We start from the raw sequence: 16,577 nt of genomic DNA, 5'->3' as shown, positions 1-16,577 counted from the left end.
TGACAATTCTTTCCCCGAAGAAATTCTTCCTGAATTCCATGGCATCGGAGGAAGGAAAGGGGAGGCCTTCAACTAAATGATAATTTTAACATCCTTACAACCCGAACCATTCCATGGTTCTATGGTCCCCCGATCCCGGGAGGAAGGTAGCGTCCTCAGAGTACCACAGAAGATGGCAGGTGGTGGCTGCAGGAGGAGCAGCCTGAGCCACCCTCGCCCACTCGGGCACCGACCCCCCCATCCCGGGAGGGCATCGCGGGGTTGGGCCGGGGTGGGGTGGGCAGGAGGAGCGCTGGAGCTGCGGGGGCCGGCCCGGCCGCGGGGCAGCCCCCGCCCCGCTCCTCCCCGAGCGCTCTTATTGTGAAAGGAGCCTCCGCGCAGCCGGCGGCCCAGTGCCCTCCCCGGCCCGGCCCGGCCCATCCCGCTCCCCGCCTCCCGCTCCCCCCGGCCGGCCCGGCCGTCACCCCCGGCCGCTGCTGCCCGCTGGGCGAGGCCCAAGAAAACACGCTGCTACGGGGGGGCTCGGCTCTTGTTTTCTTTTTCTTTCTCGCACTGGGGAGGGCCGGTGCCGTCCGGGCATCTCTGCGGGGAGCGCTCACTTCACCTTCTGGAAAACCTGGACGCAGACCTCGTCTTCAGCAGTCATGCGCTGGGAAAGGGAGGGCAAAAGAGGAGTTTAGGTTGGATCCCCTCCTGTTTCTCGCCAGTTCTGCCAGCCCTCCCGCTGCTGGCTGGAGCCTCGCAGGCTGATGCACTGCCGACCCTCCCAAAGCCCCTGCGGGTCTGGCTGCGGGGCAGGGAAGGGACATGGCCTTTGTTGTTGAGCTGTTTAACTTTTGAGTTTAACTTTTAAACCCTGGAGGCGGATGTTTGTGTGAAGCGGTGGCTGCCCCCGCAGAGCCGGGAATGAAGGCTGAGAGAAGGTGGAAGGGAACTGCAGGGCTGGCTCAGAGCCAACAGCACCCACACCGTGTCTCCCCCGCTCGCTGTGACTGGGATGCTGCAAGCTGCACCGGACCCCTCCTCACCAGATGAAGCTGGTCCCCCTCCAACCAGTGCCTCCAGCCTCGGTTCCTCTTCTCTCCGAGCTGCTCACACACCAGCTGATCCCCCTCCCAGGAGACGGTTGTCTGCAAGGAAGGAGAGGGGAGGACAAGGTCCTGAGACAAGTGGATTGGGGTGATACGTGTTTCCAGCGTCCACACTGGCTGCTCCTCTCCAACACAATTTCAAATGCAACCCCTGATCTGGTGTCTCTTTAGTGGTTTCTCGGGACAGATGGTCTTTGTGGGAGGTGAATGACCCTCTGGCTTCCAAGTGCAACAACGGAGTTCTGCCAAGTGCGCTGACATTCTATCTTTTCGGGGCTTTGCTCCAGAGGATAATATCCTCCGAATCTCAGAGAACTGGTTTCTGGCTCTTTGCAGTGAGCCGTTTACTCACAGAACCACTTACTCCTGGACCTGCAGGGGCATGCCGGCTCTGGGCTTGGTTCTCACCTGGTTATTGAGCCAAAAACCAAGCAAGTCCCTGAGCTCTTTAGTACACCCCAGTCCTCCGTGAAACTTCATTGCTTGGGTTTCTCACCTGGCACTTGCGTCCATCCACGGGTCCCAGGTCTTCCTCAAACTGAACTCCCAGGTCAAAATCCATAACGTAGTCCCGCAGGGAGGTGATAGTGCGGATGACCATGTGATCTCCCGTGTGGATGATCTCTTTGTCCGGCTTCAGTAGGCAGACCAGCTTTCGCAGGACCACGTTGATATCTAGAGGAGGAGAGAGAGGGGCGATGAGTGGACGACCTGGGCCCCTCCTCCAGTAGAGCTCCTCCACTCTTTTAGCCGAGGAGCATCAGCCATAGAATCTCCTTTCCTCCACTACCCCAGCGCAGAAGTGATGGTAGGAGACAGAAAGACCAGAGAGTTCCCAAGTCCCTTCCTCTTTCCCACTCTTAACTTTTTGGAGACGCAGAACTAAAGCGGGGAGGGAGCGTGATGGGGAGGGAAGCGTTACCTAAAGCCCGCAGGTAATTGTCCATGTTCTCTTGGGAGACGAAGCGGTAATAGCCGGTGAGGTTGGGAGGCATCCCGGCGCAGAGGGACGCGGCGGACGGCGCGGAGAAAAGAGCGCAGGCAGCCGGGCGGGCGCGGAGCCGGGACCAAGCTGGCTCGCCGGGCGGGCCGCTCGCTCTCCCGCCGTGCGGGCAGCGCTGCGGGGCGGCCCGGTCCCCGCGCCCCCCGCCGCAGTAAGAGTCCCCGCGCCGGGGGGCGCGGAAAGGGCCGGGACGGCCCCTGCTCCAGCATCTCCGCCTCGGCTGGGCAGGACGTAGGGACGGCGGGTCGCCTCCTCATCCTCCGCCCTCCTCGGGGGCTGCTCGTATTAAACTCTGGACTTCCAACCAGCGGCAAGGAACCCTCCCTCCCCGGCCCTTCCTCACACCGCGAGTCCGGCGGCTGCGAGTTTCGTCGGAGCGGTGCCCCGGCTTGCGCTCCCCACGGCGCGGACACCCCGTCGAGGAGAGGCGGCGGCAGGCTGGCAGCTCCGCCCTGCCCATCCCGAGCCCGGGCTCCGGGTGCGGTCTGCAAGCCCCTCGCATCCCCCCGATCTCCACGCCCTCCTTATCCCTCAGCAGCCGCCCCGGTGTCGAAGCTTTCCCCCTCCCCGGGCGGGCGCCCGTAGCCGTCGGCGCGCTCCGCGGACCGCCTAGCCCGCAGCGGGGAGGCGAGGAGCGGCCGGCGCGTCCCGCCCGCATCCCGCTCCCCGCACCCCGCACCCCGCATCCCGCATCCCGCACCCCGCATCCCGCTCCCCGCACCCCGCATCCCGCACCCCGCACCCCGCATCCCGCATCCCGCTCCCCGCATCCCGCATCCCGCATCCCGCACCCCGCATCCCGCATCCCGCATCCCGCATCCCGCTCCCCGCATCCCGCACCCCGCACCCCGCATCCCGCATCCCGCATCCCGCACCCCGCATCCCGCACCCCGCACTCCGCATCCCGCATCCCGCTCCCCGCATCCCGCACCCCGCACCCCGCATCCCGCATCCCGCATCCCGCACCCCGCATCCCGCATCCCGCATCCCGCATCCCGCTCCCCGCATCCCGCATCCCGCATCCCGCATCCCGCACCCCGCACCCCGCATCCCGCATCCCGCTCCCCGCATCCCGCTCCCCGCATCCCGCATCCCGCATCCCGCATCCCGCATCCCGCACCCCGCATCCCGTACTCCGCATTCCGCTCCCCGCATCCCGCTCCCCGCATCCCGCACCCCGCATCCCGCACCCCGCATCCCGTACTCCGCATCCCGCACCCCGCATCCCGTACTCCGCATTCCGCTCCCCGCATCCCGCACCCCGCACCCCGCATCCCGCATCCCGCATCCCGCTCCCGCGGCACCTGGCGCGGCGGCCGCGCGCATTGGCTGCGCCCCCCGCCGCCCGTGACGTCATGCTGCAGTGCGGGGCGGGGCCGGGCGGGGCGCGGAGCGGCTGCCGGAGGTGCCGCCGTCCCTGCGCGCCGCCGCCGCCGCGGGAGCGAGGGCGTGGGTCCTGCCGGGACCCGCCGCCGCCGCGATGGGCGACCCTCGGCCCCGCGCCGCCGTCCTCCTCCCTCTGCTCTGCCTCTGCGCCGCGCTGCCCGGCAGCGCCTCCAACAAAGGTGAGCGGCGGAGCGCCGCGGGCACGGTCCCGGGCGGCGGCGGGCGCTCCGCTGGGAACCACCGGCAGCCCCCGCCGAGGGGCTCTGGAGGGACACGTTGGCCGCGGCTCGTCCATCCGCCCCCGCGGTGGCGGTGCGGCTCCGCGCTGCCCGCCGCCTTCTCCCGGCACGTTTCTGTCGGGGCATCTCCGCGGTCCCCGGCGGCCCCGGCTTTCCTCGCCCGTCGGGCGCCCTTATGCTATCCCATCTCCCTTCTCTACTTTGTCCATCTGTCATCCTACCACCGCTTTTTTTCCCTCTCCATTCTTTCGTCTCCTAGCGCTCCCCTTGCGTTTTCCCCTTTTCCATCCACTTGTCTTGCTTTTGTTTAGTTATCACTGGGTGGGTTTAGATTCCCATCCCTTCCCTAGCGTGCTGAGAGAGAATGTGTTGTTTCTCCACAGACCCCTGCAGTTCATAAAACACATTCCCTAGCTCCATCTTTCAGTCCTAGTTCACCCATCTACGATCTGTCAATAGGAGCTGTTTAAGTATAGTTATGGATTAACGATGCAGGTCGATTTAATGTATTTTATGTGATGAAGATAAAAGACCCCCCAAACCACCCCAGCGCTACAGCTGTAACGTTCTGAATGCAGATGTTCTCCGAGCACAATGAGTGATGGAGAAAGATGTAGGTTTCTAGATCTGTGGCTGTAGAGACAAGCGTGAGAGATTCATCCGAGCGGTGTCAGCGTGTCGGTAATCTGACAGGGTGGGAAGATCTGTAAACATTTGAGGGACTCTGGGCTCATCGGGGAATGTGACACCTCGGGGTGCTTTCCGTGCCTTGGAAGAGGCAGGGCTATGGGGCGGATGCACCGCAGGGCTGTGTGTACCCTGACATTGGCAGGGGCATTTATTTGTTCTGCTCTGCTTCCATGGGGCTCGCTGGCAAGGAAAGGCCCCTCATGCTCTGGATCCTCCCTCTCCTTTGTGAATTTGCGCTCGGAAGCATCTACCCACCTTTGGCAAATTATGTTAGATTGACGGGAGCTTTCTTGAAGGTGGTAGGAGTCTGTATCCTGGTAGGAGTCTGTATCCTAAAAATATTCCTGAAATGTTTTTCTATTCTCCAACAACTCATTTCCTGAGAAATCAGATTGGTGATTCCCAAGTTGCAGGTGGATGCAGCAAAGGATTTATCTCTGTACCATCAGCTTGTTACCCCAGCAACAGGGCACATTTGGCATTTATAGCTCTGGATCCCCACCTCGGTGGTGTGGCGCATGGACAGGGCCGGAACAGAATGGAATCCGGTGGGGACAATGGAGGGGCAGGGGGAGACGCGGGCACTTGCACACAGGGAGGATTCCACCTGCATACTGAGCAGGATGGATGTTTCTCTGGATTTCCTACGCAATGCTTTATAATCTCAATCAATACGGTGGTGGAGAAGTGCCAACCCACGCTCTTTGCTGCCACACCAGGCTGGATCCTGCTGGGACATCCCCTCGCTGACCTGCCACCCTGCCTGCTGGCCCCCCAGCCACCCCTGGCAGCACCCCCTGGCCCCAAAATCCTTGCTTGCACAGGATGCTGCCTCTTCCGAGTCAACACATGAGGCCATGCCAGTATGGCCTTTCAGAGGACATTGTGCTGCAGAGGATGGATTCAACATATTGGAAGCAGTGCCCTTGAGGGGAATGGCTCTGTATCCTACTCCCCACCAGCTCTGAGCCATGCTGTGCTCAAAGTATTGCTGGGTTGTAATAAATCTTGGTCTCCAGGGGGTGGGAGAGTGGGGGATTATCTGGGAATGGGGGTTGTAACTAGGCCATGTAATATAATCTCGGAGGCCCATTTGGCAGGGAGTGGGCATGGGGGAGGGGTTTGTAATTTGTAATGATTTTTTTTTTTTCCTCTCTCCCCTCCTATCCCCTCCCCTCCCCCCCACCCCTTTATTTCTCCCTTTCCCTGCCCCGGAGCCTGTGTGATAAAGATTAATTTGCTATTTCTGGGCCTGTGACATTTTTCAGAGCCTCCTGCTGGCTGCTGCCTCCATGCCAAACCTGGCTGGGCTCCAGCCAACAGGATTAGCAAGGAGGGGCCAAAGGAACATGGTGCTCACCATGGAGTGGGGAAGGAAAGAGCAAGGGACTCTCTGAATAGGTTGTTATGTTCGCAGGATGGCTGACTGAAGGTGTAGCTGGGCATGTCTGTGTAGGTCCTGGGCCTTAGTCTAGAGGGTACAAGGCAGAAGTGATAATGGCTGCATTGTCCTCTGGGGATAACCTAAGAGAAGATGTAGGCTGGATCCTTTCATTCCGGCTTCATTGAAGTAAAGGGTTTAGTATTTGGAATCTGTCTCCAGGCTGAGGCTACTTCTGCCTCTTCAGCTCACTTTTTTTTTAACTGCTCCAGCTTTTCTGGGCACACAGATGTCTCTCCACTTATTTCTAATAGGATAGCAATGAGGACACGAGAAGGAACACATTGTTTCTGAAGAGGTCTCCCATGAGTAGAACTAAATAAAGATAACTTTTTTTCTCCCAGCCTATTTTAGACGTCTTTATTTCTAGAGAAGAAGGTGGTGAGGGGTTGGTTGTTACTCACTAGGGGATGAAGTTCTTCTCTTTTCCTGCTAAGTCTGCAGTTGGTGGCTAATACATTCCTGTCCTCCATTCCTTGCCCCAAATCTGCCCCAGCAAACAAGCACAAACCATGGATTGAAGCTGAGTATCAGGGCATCGTCATGGAGAACGACAACACCGTCCTGCTCAACCCGCCGCTCTTTGCGCTGGACAAAGACGCCCCACTGCGCTATGCAGGTAGGTGGGGAACAGCTCTGCCAAGGGTGGGAGGCAGGGACAGACTTAAGGAGAGGCAGGGACACAGTGACATTCATCCCTGTGCTGGGTCCTACCTCTCTTCAGGAAACAGTCACCTCCAAACCTTGTTCCGGAGGAGGTCCCTAGTGAAGTCTGGAGGCAATTTGGGCACAGCTTGATTTAGGATGCTGTGAGCTGTTTCCTTAGGGAGAGGAACTGAGGGTGGAGCCAGCTACTTTTTGACGCAGTTCTGCTATTTTCAAAGATCACATGCACAGTGCTGTGTCTGTGAGCCCTGGAGAAAGCTGGTAGGGCACACTTCTTTGGCAGTGCTACATCCCCTCACAGTGAGCACAAATCCCCAGAACAACAGGCGAGGCTTTCAGTGGTTGTATTCCTAGTGCTTGCTTAGGCCATGCCTGGAGTTTCCTCACTCATTCTTCCCCCGCTTTGGGAGAGTAAATGTGGTCCCTGTGAGCTGAATTTTAGGGTTTAGGTGACCCTATCTGCAGTTCCCCTGCGGTACTCTGCGCATCCTGCGTGTGTGGGTGGATGAGACATCATGGATCTTCATGCTCTGGCTATCTGCAGTGTATGGCCTGCTTTGCCTCCCTGGGGGATGCGGAGGAGAAACAAGGTGCTGTGTAGCACTAATAAATGTAGCTTGAGCCTTGTAACCTTCAATCTTTCGTGATGCTGGTCAGGACTCCTTGCCGTGGGAGTATTCTCCAGTAGATGGCAATCTGCACCATTAATGGCTGTAAGGGATAGCAGGAGGAACTCCTAGGGAACCAAAAACTGCTCAAAATGAAGGATGATAGTGGGGGAGAATGAAAGTGTAAGTTAGAAGGGAAGAAAATATGGGAAAGGAAAGCAAAGGGTGTAATGTGCTCTCCTCAGTCCTTTTCTTTCTTCCCTTCCTCTCTGTTTTCCTGTGTACCAGGTGAAATCTGTGGCTTCAGGATCCATGGGTCAGGGGTACCTTTTGAAGCTGTGATCCTGGACAAAGCTACAGGAGAGGGGCTGATCCGGGCCAAGGAACCAGTGGATTGTGAAGCACATAAGGAGCACACATTTACCATCCAGGCCTATGACTGTGGAGAGGGACCTGATGGAGCAAATACCAAAAAATCACACAAGTAAGTTCATGCAGACACTGCTGCATGCCACAAAATGTGATCTGTGACAAAAATGCAAAGGAAAGTTGCTGTGGAAACACTTCATTTAGCCAGAAGTATTTTTCTCTAGCCATGATATTGTAACTCAACATGCTAAGAAGACCCAAAGAGAAAAGTGCACTGGCTGTCACACGAGTAAATACAGAAACGAGGGCTGTTTGACAGCAGTTTCTAAAAGTGGTGTTTTACATTGCTGCATATAGGTAGGAGGTCTAGATTGCATTGCTATTACTTTTGCTCTTTCTGAGTGGTTGGAAACCATTGTCCAAGCGCCTGCGTGACAGCATTGCTGCACTGAAATCAAGGTGTCTTTCCTTGTCCTTGCTTTTGACAGCTGGAAATCAGAGTGGGGCGCTTTAAAAGAATGGCTTGCTCTGAAATTTAGGTAGGGCATGGCTCCTAATCAGCCCATCAGTTCTTATTGATGCCTCTCTGCATCAGGGCCACGGTGCACGTTCGAGTAAACGATGTGAATGAGTTTGCTCCCGTCTTTGTGGAGAAGCTGTATCGCGTGGCAGTGACCGAGGGAAAGCTGTATGACCGCATCTTGCGTGTGGAGGCCATCGATGGCGACTGCTCACCCCAGTACAGCCAGATCTGCTACTATGAGATCCTCACCCCGAATATTCCCTTCCTCATTGACAATGATGGTAAGAATCCTCACTCACCATGTGCACATCACTCCTGTTTTCCTGCTCTGCTCCTTCTCTGCCAGCCCTATTTGAAGGCAGAGCTGTATATATAAATTTTCCAGCGCTGCTGATCTGTCCTGGTGAGAGCAGCAGCGTCCATTTTGTGGGATGCTGTAACTTGTTACAAAGTGACACTGGGCAGAGTGACTCAACTCTTTTTTGGTTGTTTTTGTCACTGATAAAAGATATGAGTGATTTTTAGAAGGAACGTCTTTGAGGAGACTGCCTGTCCTCTACCTTGATCTCTTTGTTTTGCAAACCAGGGAACATCGAGAACACGGAGAAGCTGCAGTACAGTGCGGATCGTGTCTACAAATTCACAGTGACAGCCTATGACTGTGGAAAGAAGAGGGCTTCTGATGATGCTGAAGTGGAAATCCAGGTGAAACCCACCTGCAAGCCCAGTTGGCAGGGTATGAAACCTCCAAACACATTTTTCTCTTCCCTTTGCTTTTGCTCAGCTACTACTCAGTCCTCCTCATCGCAAATGTTTGTATATACACATATAAATTTGTGTGCCCATATATATGGTTCAGTTCTGGCACCAACCCATCTCCATCAGGGGACACAGCAGATGTCTAAGTCTGTTGCAAAGTCACTGAAAGGTAAATTCTAACACTGGAAAATCATTCCTTGGATTACTGTGAACTGCCATGTGTTCGATAAGGCTCACAGACTGTATTCAGCAAAGATTGTTTCTGGGACTGCTCTTCTGGAAGATATTTGGCTTTTCCAGCAGTGGCATGTTTCTGCAGGTTCATCTTAGTCAATTAGAACGAAGGGGAAGTCAACACAACTAAATACCTACTTTGCCTGATAAGAGAGTGATGACACAGCACTATCAGCTGTAGAAGCCGGCACCTTGGACTCTGTGCTTCTAGCAAATCTTTCCATGCATTGATGCCAGCTGCGTAAATGAGGAAAAGGCCAAAAATTTGGACTAGTCCATAGACGCCACTTATGTGTATGCCAGGTGTTCTGGCCCCGTGTCCTTGGCAGTTCCTAATCCCTCTCCTTCACTCCTTTCCATTAGGCTGGAACAAGAGGATTGAGTACACCCCCGGGGCAGGCAGCCTCGCGCTTTTCCCCACCATTCACCTGGAGACGTGTGATGAGCCCCTGTGGAACATCCAGGCCACGGTGGAGCTGCAGACAAACCACGTGGCCAAGGGCTGTGACCGGGATAACTACTCCGAGAAGTCACTGCGCAAACTCTGTGGTGAATTGGTTCTTTCCTGGGCTGAGGGCGGCTGTGGCACGGCACCCTGCCCCTTCCTCTGGAGGGGTTCACTGCGGTAGCTGAGCCTCACTCCGCAGAGGTGCCAGGGGACACATTCCTCACGTCTGCTGTGGTCACTGGGGTGGGAGGACACCGAGCTTGGGTGTTGCATTGAGGGGCAATGGGTGTTCCTGCCCGTATCTTGTGGAATCATGGAATGGTTTGGACTGGAAGGAACCTTAAAGATCTTCTAGTTCCAACATCCCTGCCAGAGTGCCAGGGACGCCTTGCACTAGGCCAGGGTGCTCAGAGTCTCATCCAACCTGGCACTGAACACTTCCACAACTTTCTAGTTTTGTGAGGGACTACCTGTGCTTTCCTTGCTGGGAAGCCAGAGATTTCTGTGCATTGTCCCAGTATGCAGAGTCTGTGGGACTTCCCTCAGCACTGAACAAAAAGTCACCATTTTTCTCCATACAGGAGAAGGACTTTAGGCAAATCCTTATCTCCCTGTGCACTGAGACATTACAGTCAGGCTTCCAGTGCCCACTTCATCTGATCCCCAGTTCTCAGGCTCCTTATTTTCCCGTGCCAGCATTCCTGACTCTCTCCCTTCTCCATAGGTGCTGCCTCAGGAGAGATCGACCTGCTGCCAGTGCCTAGCCCCACAGCAAACTGGACGGCGCGGCTCTCGGTGCACTACAGCCAGGACAGCAGCCTCATCTACTGGTTCAATGGCAGCCAGGCTGCCCAGGTGCCTGTGGTGAACGGACCAAATGGCCACGAGGGGCTGAGTGACCACTTCACCCTGTCCGTGTGGATGAAGCATGCCGTGGTGCCCGGCAAAGGCAGGCGGGAAGAGGAGACGGTGATCTGCAGTACAGTGCAGAGCGGTGAGACTTCTCCTGGGGTGGTGACACTTCTGCCCACTGCCTCCTAACTCCTTAGAAGGGATTGTTCCTGCAGGGGTCAATCTCTGATGTCCCAAAGCAGGACTTGGGCAGGGGCTCCTCCTCAGGAACACAGCTTCTTTAGGTGTCCCTTTTCCTCGGGGCGCTCAAGCCTCCTTTGAGCAGGTGGTGCTGAGTGCCAGTCATGCGTGGCAGTGTGGGCTTCTGGGTTCTGGCTGGTGGGACTGCTTGGAGTGTGACACGTAACTCCCCGTGCTTGTCCCTGGCAGAGGATGGCTACTCGCACTACTCTCTGGCTGTTCATGGCTGCCGGATTTCTTTCCTCTACTGGCCGTTGCTGGAAAGTGCGAGGCCTGTGAAGTTCCTCTGGAAGCTTGAGCAGGTGAGGAAGGGTTTGCATCCTCCCCGTGTCCCTTCTCCTTCTGGCCCTTTGCTGACGCCGTGCTCTGCCGTCCGCCGCAGGTCTGCGACGATGAGTGGCACCATTACGCCCTCAACCTGGAGTTCCCCACGGTCACGCTGTACGTGGATGGCGTCTCTTACGACCCGGCCCTGATCCACGACAACGGCCTCATCCACCCGCCGCGGCCGGAGCCCTCCCTCATGATCGGGGCCTGCTGGGCCGGTGAGTGCCCACTCCCCAAACCGTGCTCTTCCCATGTGGGAAAAACGGGGCTGGAGGGAGACCCAGAAGAGGTGAAAGAAACACCACCCAATGCTAAATGATGCAAACCACACTGCAGCCATCTTGCCTCCTTGGCACCAAAGCTAGTGTGGCTCCTTCCTTCCTCCTGGGCCAAGATAATAACAGCTCAGGGAAAAGTGTCACTGGCAGCTTCCTGGACAACAGCCATAGAATATGCAATGGATAACCAGCTTTCAGGCAGAGAAGAGTTGAAACTCTGTACCTCATTCTGGGACTGACATTTCTATCAAAGCCTTTCACCAGAAAACAGGCAGTACTATTTATGCTGCTGATTGTGTTGATGGGGATTCCTCTGTCTTGAGGGTCTATAGGAAAAAGTCATAAATCCTTCTGTACAGGAATTAGGTTGAAAGACAAAAATTAGGTTAGGAGGAAAGTTAGGCCACTACTAGATTAAAACCTATTCTATGGTTTGCATAGCTGCATTTCTCAGATCCTTCAGTTCTCCTGCTAGACTGAAGCAGGACAGAACTAAAGGAATTTGCCTACTGCTTACCTTCACTCTAGCGGAAATTTCCAGCAAGATCAAATCTTTGCTGTACTGCTGCTTCTCTGAGGTCAGAGACCTTCCCACAGCTCTGTGCTCTCTTGATTGGCATTATGCAGACAACCAATACTGATCAGCTTGGGACCCTCTCCTGGAGCTGAGTCTCTAAGGGATGTTAAGAACATAGCTTCTTGTGAACATGGCTAATTCCTGAAACAGATAACATTGGGAAAGGATTGAAAAACTGCATAGTTTCTCCCTTAAGTCAGTTACAGTCTCACCATCCGCTTCTTGAGAGGAACTCTGCCCTCTGTCAGTGATGTGCTGCCTCTAGGGCTGAAGGATGCTTGGCACAGAGTTGCTCTTGTGGACTGGCCAATACAGGCCCTTGTGTAGATACTTGCCTAACCCTGTAATTACCATCTTCCAATGCCTTGTTGCTCATCCAGATGTTCTCCTTTTGCAGAGGAGAAAAACAAAGAGAAAACCAAAGGAGGCGAGAACGCCACTGATTCTGTGCAAGGTAGGGAGAAAGAAGATGGGTCTCTCCCCATCTTGACTATGCATGACTATCACTTCTTGCATGGTGCCTTCCTCACACAGCTTCCCCAGTCCTGTCCTGCCACCTCCCACCACCTTGGGAGGAAACCCCTTATTTGGCAGATTGGTCCTTGATACCTTGGTACCTGTGGAGCATGAAAAGGCTGATGGAAGGATTGCAGCCTGCTTTGAGAGTTGGAGTATGCTTTTTGTGTGGAGAAAGAGTACTTGTGCCTGATCATTAAAGCTGGTCTCTGAAGAGCACAATAGCCATTAGAGACATCAGGAGATGTCACCTCATCCCGAACTATCTGCGGAATGCGTAGTTTCTTTTACAAGCCCTCACAGGAAGCAGAGTGAGAAGGGGACAAGAAATTGTTTCCGTCTGGCATTCAGCAGTTTGACAGAAACTTCTCTATGCTACCCACCATTCACTGCCCTTGTCTTTTCTTTGGTCTGTTTTTCTCACTTTCCCCCATCTGGAATTTCAAAAATTTTCATCTCTTTTCTTCAGCATCCCCTGTCTTCTTGTTGCCTTTGCTTTTCCATATCCCGTGCAATCCTCTGTCCCTCTCTACCTCCCTTAGCATCTGTATGTCCCTCCCATTGTTGCTTTTGTTTTCTGGGCTTTTCCATGCCCCCCTCTGTATGCCTCTACCTCCCTTACCTCTGCATGGCCCTCACACTGTTGCTTCTGTGGTTTTGCTCTCTTCCTCGCCCTGTCTCTCACACCCTCCACCTCCCATGTTTCCCTCAGGAGATCCTCTGTCGATACACCACTACTTCCATGGTTACTTGGCTGGCTTCACTGTGCGCCCTGGTAGCTTGGAGAGCCGGGAGGTTATTGAATGCCTGTATGCCTGCCGTGAGGGGCTTGATTACAGTGACTTCGACAGTCTGGGCAAAGGGATGAAGGTATGCCCATCTGCCCAGCTTGCATGGGTCTCCTCCACTCTTCTCCCCAGCCTTGCTTCCCAGGACTTTGCCTGCTCCCCCACCTCAGACAGCTCCCCACCTTTCTCCTATGTGTCTCTCTCAGCCTGCATTCCTGTCATTTGCCAAGGAACCATGGGTGTTTTCTTTTCTTCCACCTCTAGGTTCATGTGAACCCCTCTCAGTCCCTGCTCACCTTGGAGGGTGATGATGTGGAAACCTTCAACCACGCAATCCAGCACGTGGCTTATATGAATTCACTGCGCTTTGCTACCCCTGGGGTCCGGCCACTCAGGCTCACCACAGCTGTCAAGTGAGTGGGCAAACCAGCACCTCTGGCTGAGTTCAGCAGGAGGGTTGCCTCTCTTTTGACTAAAGTTACACTGACTCACTTCATATTTTAAAATAACTGTATTTTAAGATGGTCTCAAAATGGGTGAAAATCTTCCTGAAAATAAATGATAAATTGTCCAATATCCAAATGGATACCACAGTACTGATTCCTAGTGCCTATGCAGAACTTCTGCCTCCGCTTGCAGTGTTCCAGGCACGTGGACTGGGTTTTAATTTTCTGTGTGTTTATCCATGTGATCAAGTCACCACATCCCAGTGGTGTCAGACCTACCATGTCTCTGCCTTGTGCAGCAGGCTGTAGGGAAGCTTTAGGAAGACTGCTGGAAAAAGGATATTCCCTTTCCTTGAAGTAATGGGCAGGAGGCGATCTTTTATGATGTTGTTGGAAGCTTGGGGCAACAAATGTTTTCTACTGCTGTCCTACAGGTGTTTCAGTGAGGAGTCCTGTGTCTCCATTCCTGATGTGGAAGGCTATGTTGTGGTGCTGCAGCCCGATGCCCCCCAGATCCTGCTGAGTGGCAACGCCCACTTTGCTCATCCTGCATCAGACTTTGAGGCTCCAGAAGGAATTCCCCTGTTCCCCAACCTCCAGATCACCTGCTCTATTTCTCACCAGGTGGAGGCCAAGAAGGATGAGAACTGGCATGGTACTGGTGAGTGGAGTACAGGACAAGGTGTAAGAGACAAACTGGAAAGACCTACAAGAGTTGCAGTCCTGCAGAGGAAGTAGAGCCCCTATAATTACACCCGAAAGTGAGAGTTTACAAATTTAGAAGCAAGGCACATTGTCTGTCAATATGTAGGCTAATCGGCTCTTATCCCTTTCTGCTCCTCCCTGTACTTTTTCTATCCACTCAGTTCCTTTGCCTCACTCTCTCCTAATTCTTTCCCAGGCTGCTCATTCCTAATCCCTTTCACATTTTACCTACATTTCCCTTTATTGAATCCAGTGCTGGATGGATGTCCTGCCTGTTACTCTCTCTATTCCTGCACTTACACAGTCTCATCCTACTTCCTTCTCTCCTGCTTTCTTTTCTTACTTCTTGCTCCCTTCCTTCTCTTCCTGCCTCACTTATTCCTGTGAATTCCCCAGTAATTTTCCTCACACCCTACAGTATCCTGTTCTTCAATTTCTTTCCATCATGCTCAGATTATTTCTCTGCAGTCTATGCTCTACGTGTCCATTCACTTCTTTATATCTGTTCTGGTAATGGGATTTTTTGCTCCTACTTTTCTGTTTGAAGCTTTGCCTTTCCTCATACAATGATGAGTTCCTTGACTTACGAGCACATTGTTCTCAATCCTACTGAAAGCAGTTAGTTATTGAATGTGGTTGCCATTTTATAGAAGATAAGATCTCAACCATGGTAACCAACAGCGTGAGACAGGGAAAAGCTTTCAAAAGCATGCAGGGCCTGGTAATGTGTGAATGTTGTTCCTAATTTGTACACTGTCATTGTCAACAAAGTCCTTACAGCCAAGATGTGTTATCATGAACCAGACTGATAATAGTATGTTGTTCCAAAATAAAGTGACTTTATTATGTGCATAGATAATGTCATTAGAACCATCCTGCAACAGGTAGTTAGACTGACAGTGATTTTACTTAAGGTCAGTGCTAGGTGGAGAAGCGGTACTTACATAGGATGTGAGCACTCTTAGGTAAGCAGGTACCCCACTGAGTAACTCCTTCCTTCTCTGATGGCTGGCTGGCTTTCTGACCATACCTTCTTTCTGTTTTCATCTCAGTGACAGACACACGAATGTCAGACGAGATTGTGCACAACCTGGATGGCTGTGAGATCTCACTGGTGGGAGATGACTTGGACCCAGAGAGGGAGTACCTGCTCCTGGATGGGGCACTGCTGCAGCAGCGGGGCCTGGAGCTCGTTAACACCTCTGCCTACCTGACCATCACAGGTAAGTCCTCTCCATGGTCACAGCTATCTAGTTATGCCTCTGTCAACGACTGTCAGGCATCACTGGGAAAAGCACTTGACGTTAGGATGTCATGACACGACAGGGACAACATATTCCACAACTTGTGGTACAACACTTCTTTACTCTCCAGAACGTTAACAGGGCTGTTGCTCTCAATCCTTCCTTCCCTTCCATTTGTTTTAGCGATGCAAGCAGGGATTCCAGCAGGTCATTCACAGCCAGCTCTATCTTCCCAAAATTAACAAACCCAGCATTGCCTTGGATCCCTCTGTAGCTTCTAGTTGCTGCAGGGTTAGGATGCCAGGTGACCTTGGAGCAGGAGCTTGCTCACCCCACCCCTGTCTTCTTGTCTCAGGCGTGGAGAGCATTGCGGTTTACGAGGAGATCCTACGCCAGGTCTCCTACCACATCAACCACGGTGCTGCCCTCTATGAAAGGAAGTTTCACCTGTCCTGCACTGAGATGAATGGACGCTACTCCAGCAATGAGTTTACTGTCGAGGTACAAGACTGATACATGCACACAGAGGTTCTTCTGCATGCATGGGGAGGACGCAGTGCATGGGAATGCATGGAATGTGCCATGGGCACATGGGTACATGTGCCATGGGCACATGGGTTGAGTCCCCCCTCACTCTGGTCTTTCTGCAGGTGAATGTTCTCCACAACATGAACCGAGCTGCTCATCCTAACCATATTCTGAGCTCCCAGCAGTTTGTGCACCGAGGCCATCATTTACCTGCAGAGCTGTCTGGGCACAGTTTGGCAAGCACTCACAGCAACCCAAGTATGTAACACTATCTTTTGGGTTCATTCCTTTAGATCAGGATGCTGATTTTCTGATATCCTGGCAGAACCTATAGTGGAGGATTCCTCTCAGGCTCCCTGCCTGAGATGTTCCTCCTGAACCTTATCAGGTTCTCATTATACTGTCCTGTTCCACTCATCGTTAGCCAGTGGACTGCAGTCCTTGTCAAATTGTATTTTAGAGCATGCAGCAACAATCCTTCTCTTGTGGGCTATTATTTTCTTGATGTAGAAGCAGACTGAAATCTACATCTCATAGGGTCTAAAAAGAATAACTGTAAGCTGACTTCATTCATGCACCTTGCAAAGGTGCTGTGTGGGCTTGTGTAAAGTAATTTCAG

The 16,577-nt window shown here is 53.7% G+C and overlaps 2 protein-coding genes across 2 annotated transcripts in view; one reads left to right on the top strand and one right to left on the bottom strand.

The window, feature by feature from the left end:
• Window positions 1-522: 522 nt before the first annotated feature.
• RBP5 (retinol binding protein 5) lies at window positions 523-2,279 on the bottom strand. The gene is made up of 4 exons (XM_023946394.2): window positions 2,014-2,279; window positions 1,588-1,766; window positions 1,029-1,130; window positions 523-649 (listed from the first exon to the last, which is right to left on the bottom strand). The coding sequence occupies exons 1-4, from the start codon at window positions 2,084-2,086 to the stop codon at window positions 596-598; spliced, it is 408 nt and encodes a 135-aa protein (XP_023802162.1). The 5' UTR covers window positions 2,087-2,279; the 3' UTR covers window positions 523-595.
• A 1,199-nt stretch (window positions 2,280-3,478) lies between these two features.
• The window catches only part of CLSTN3 (calsyntenin 3), a 15,168-nt gene continuing 2,069 nt past the window's right edge, over window positions 3,479-16,577 (top strand). Inside the window, exons 1-16 of the mRNA XM_086882627.1 lie at window positions 3,479-3,659; window positions 6,347-6,469; window positions 7,413-7,608; window positions 8,089-8,297; window positions 8,603-8,752; window positions 9,373-9,558; window positions 10,182-10,451; window positions 10,739-10,851; window positions 10,932-11,094; window positions 12,129-12,185; window positions 12,960-13,117; window positions 13,300-13,448; window positions 13,916-14,142; window positions 15,239-15,409; window positions 15,786-15,931; window positions 16,081-16,216. Of these exons, the coding sequence (XP_086738753.1) occupies window positions 3,575-3,659; window positions 6,347-6,469; window positions 7,413-7,608; window positions 8,089-8,297; window positions 8,603-8,752; window positions 9,373-9,558; window positions 10,182-10,451; window positions 10,739-10,851; window positions 10,932-11,094; window positions 12,129-12,185; window positions 12,960-13,117; window positions 13,300-13,448; window positions 13,916-14,142; window positions 15,239-15,409; window positions 15,786-15,931; window positions 16,081-16,216 (2,539 nt within the window). The 5' untranslated portion in view covers window positions 3,479-3,574. The remainder of the gene's footprint in view (window positions 3,660-6,346; window positions 6,470-7,412; window positions 7,609-8,088; window positions 8,298-8,602; window positions 8,753-9,372; window positions 9,559-10,181; window positions 10,452-10,738; window positions 10,852-10,931; window positions 11,095-12,128; window positions 12,186-12,959; window positions 13,118-13,299; window positions 13,449-13,915; window positions 14,143-15,238; window positions 15,410-15,785; window positions 15,932-16,080; window positions 16,217-16,577) is intronic.

The sequence above is a fragment of the Cyanistes caeruleus genome, chromosome 3, assembly GCF_971803275.1.
Source record: "Cyanistes caeruleus chromosome 3, bCyaCae1.hap1.1, whole genome shotgun sequence".
NCBI classification, from domain to species: domain Eukaryota; kingdom Metazoa; phylum Chordata; class Aves; order Passeriformes; family Paridae; genus Cyanistes; species Cyanistes caeruleus.
This window is presented reverse-complemented; position numbering and strand designations above follow the sequence as displayed.

What these genes read in the sequence shown, in the direction of transcription:
- RBP5 (XM_023946394.2), bottom strand. Translation starts at nt 2,086, where the DNA reads ATGCCTCCCAACCTCACCGGCTATTACCGCTTCGTCTCCCAAGAGAAC. An exon ending in CAATTACCTGCGGGCTTTAG is followed by an intron (nt 1,767 to 2,013) that starts GTAACGCTTCCC and finishes CTCCTCCTCTAG; the next exon opens with ATATCAACGTGGTCCTGCGA. An exon ending in AGGGGGACCAGCTTCATCTG is followed by an intron (nt 650 to 1,028) that starts GTGAGGAGGGGT and finishes TCCCTTTCCCAG; the next exon opens with CGCATGACTGCTGAAGACGA.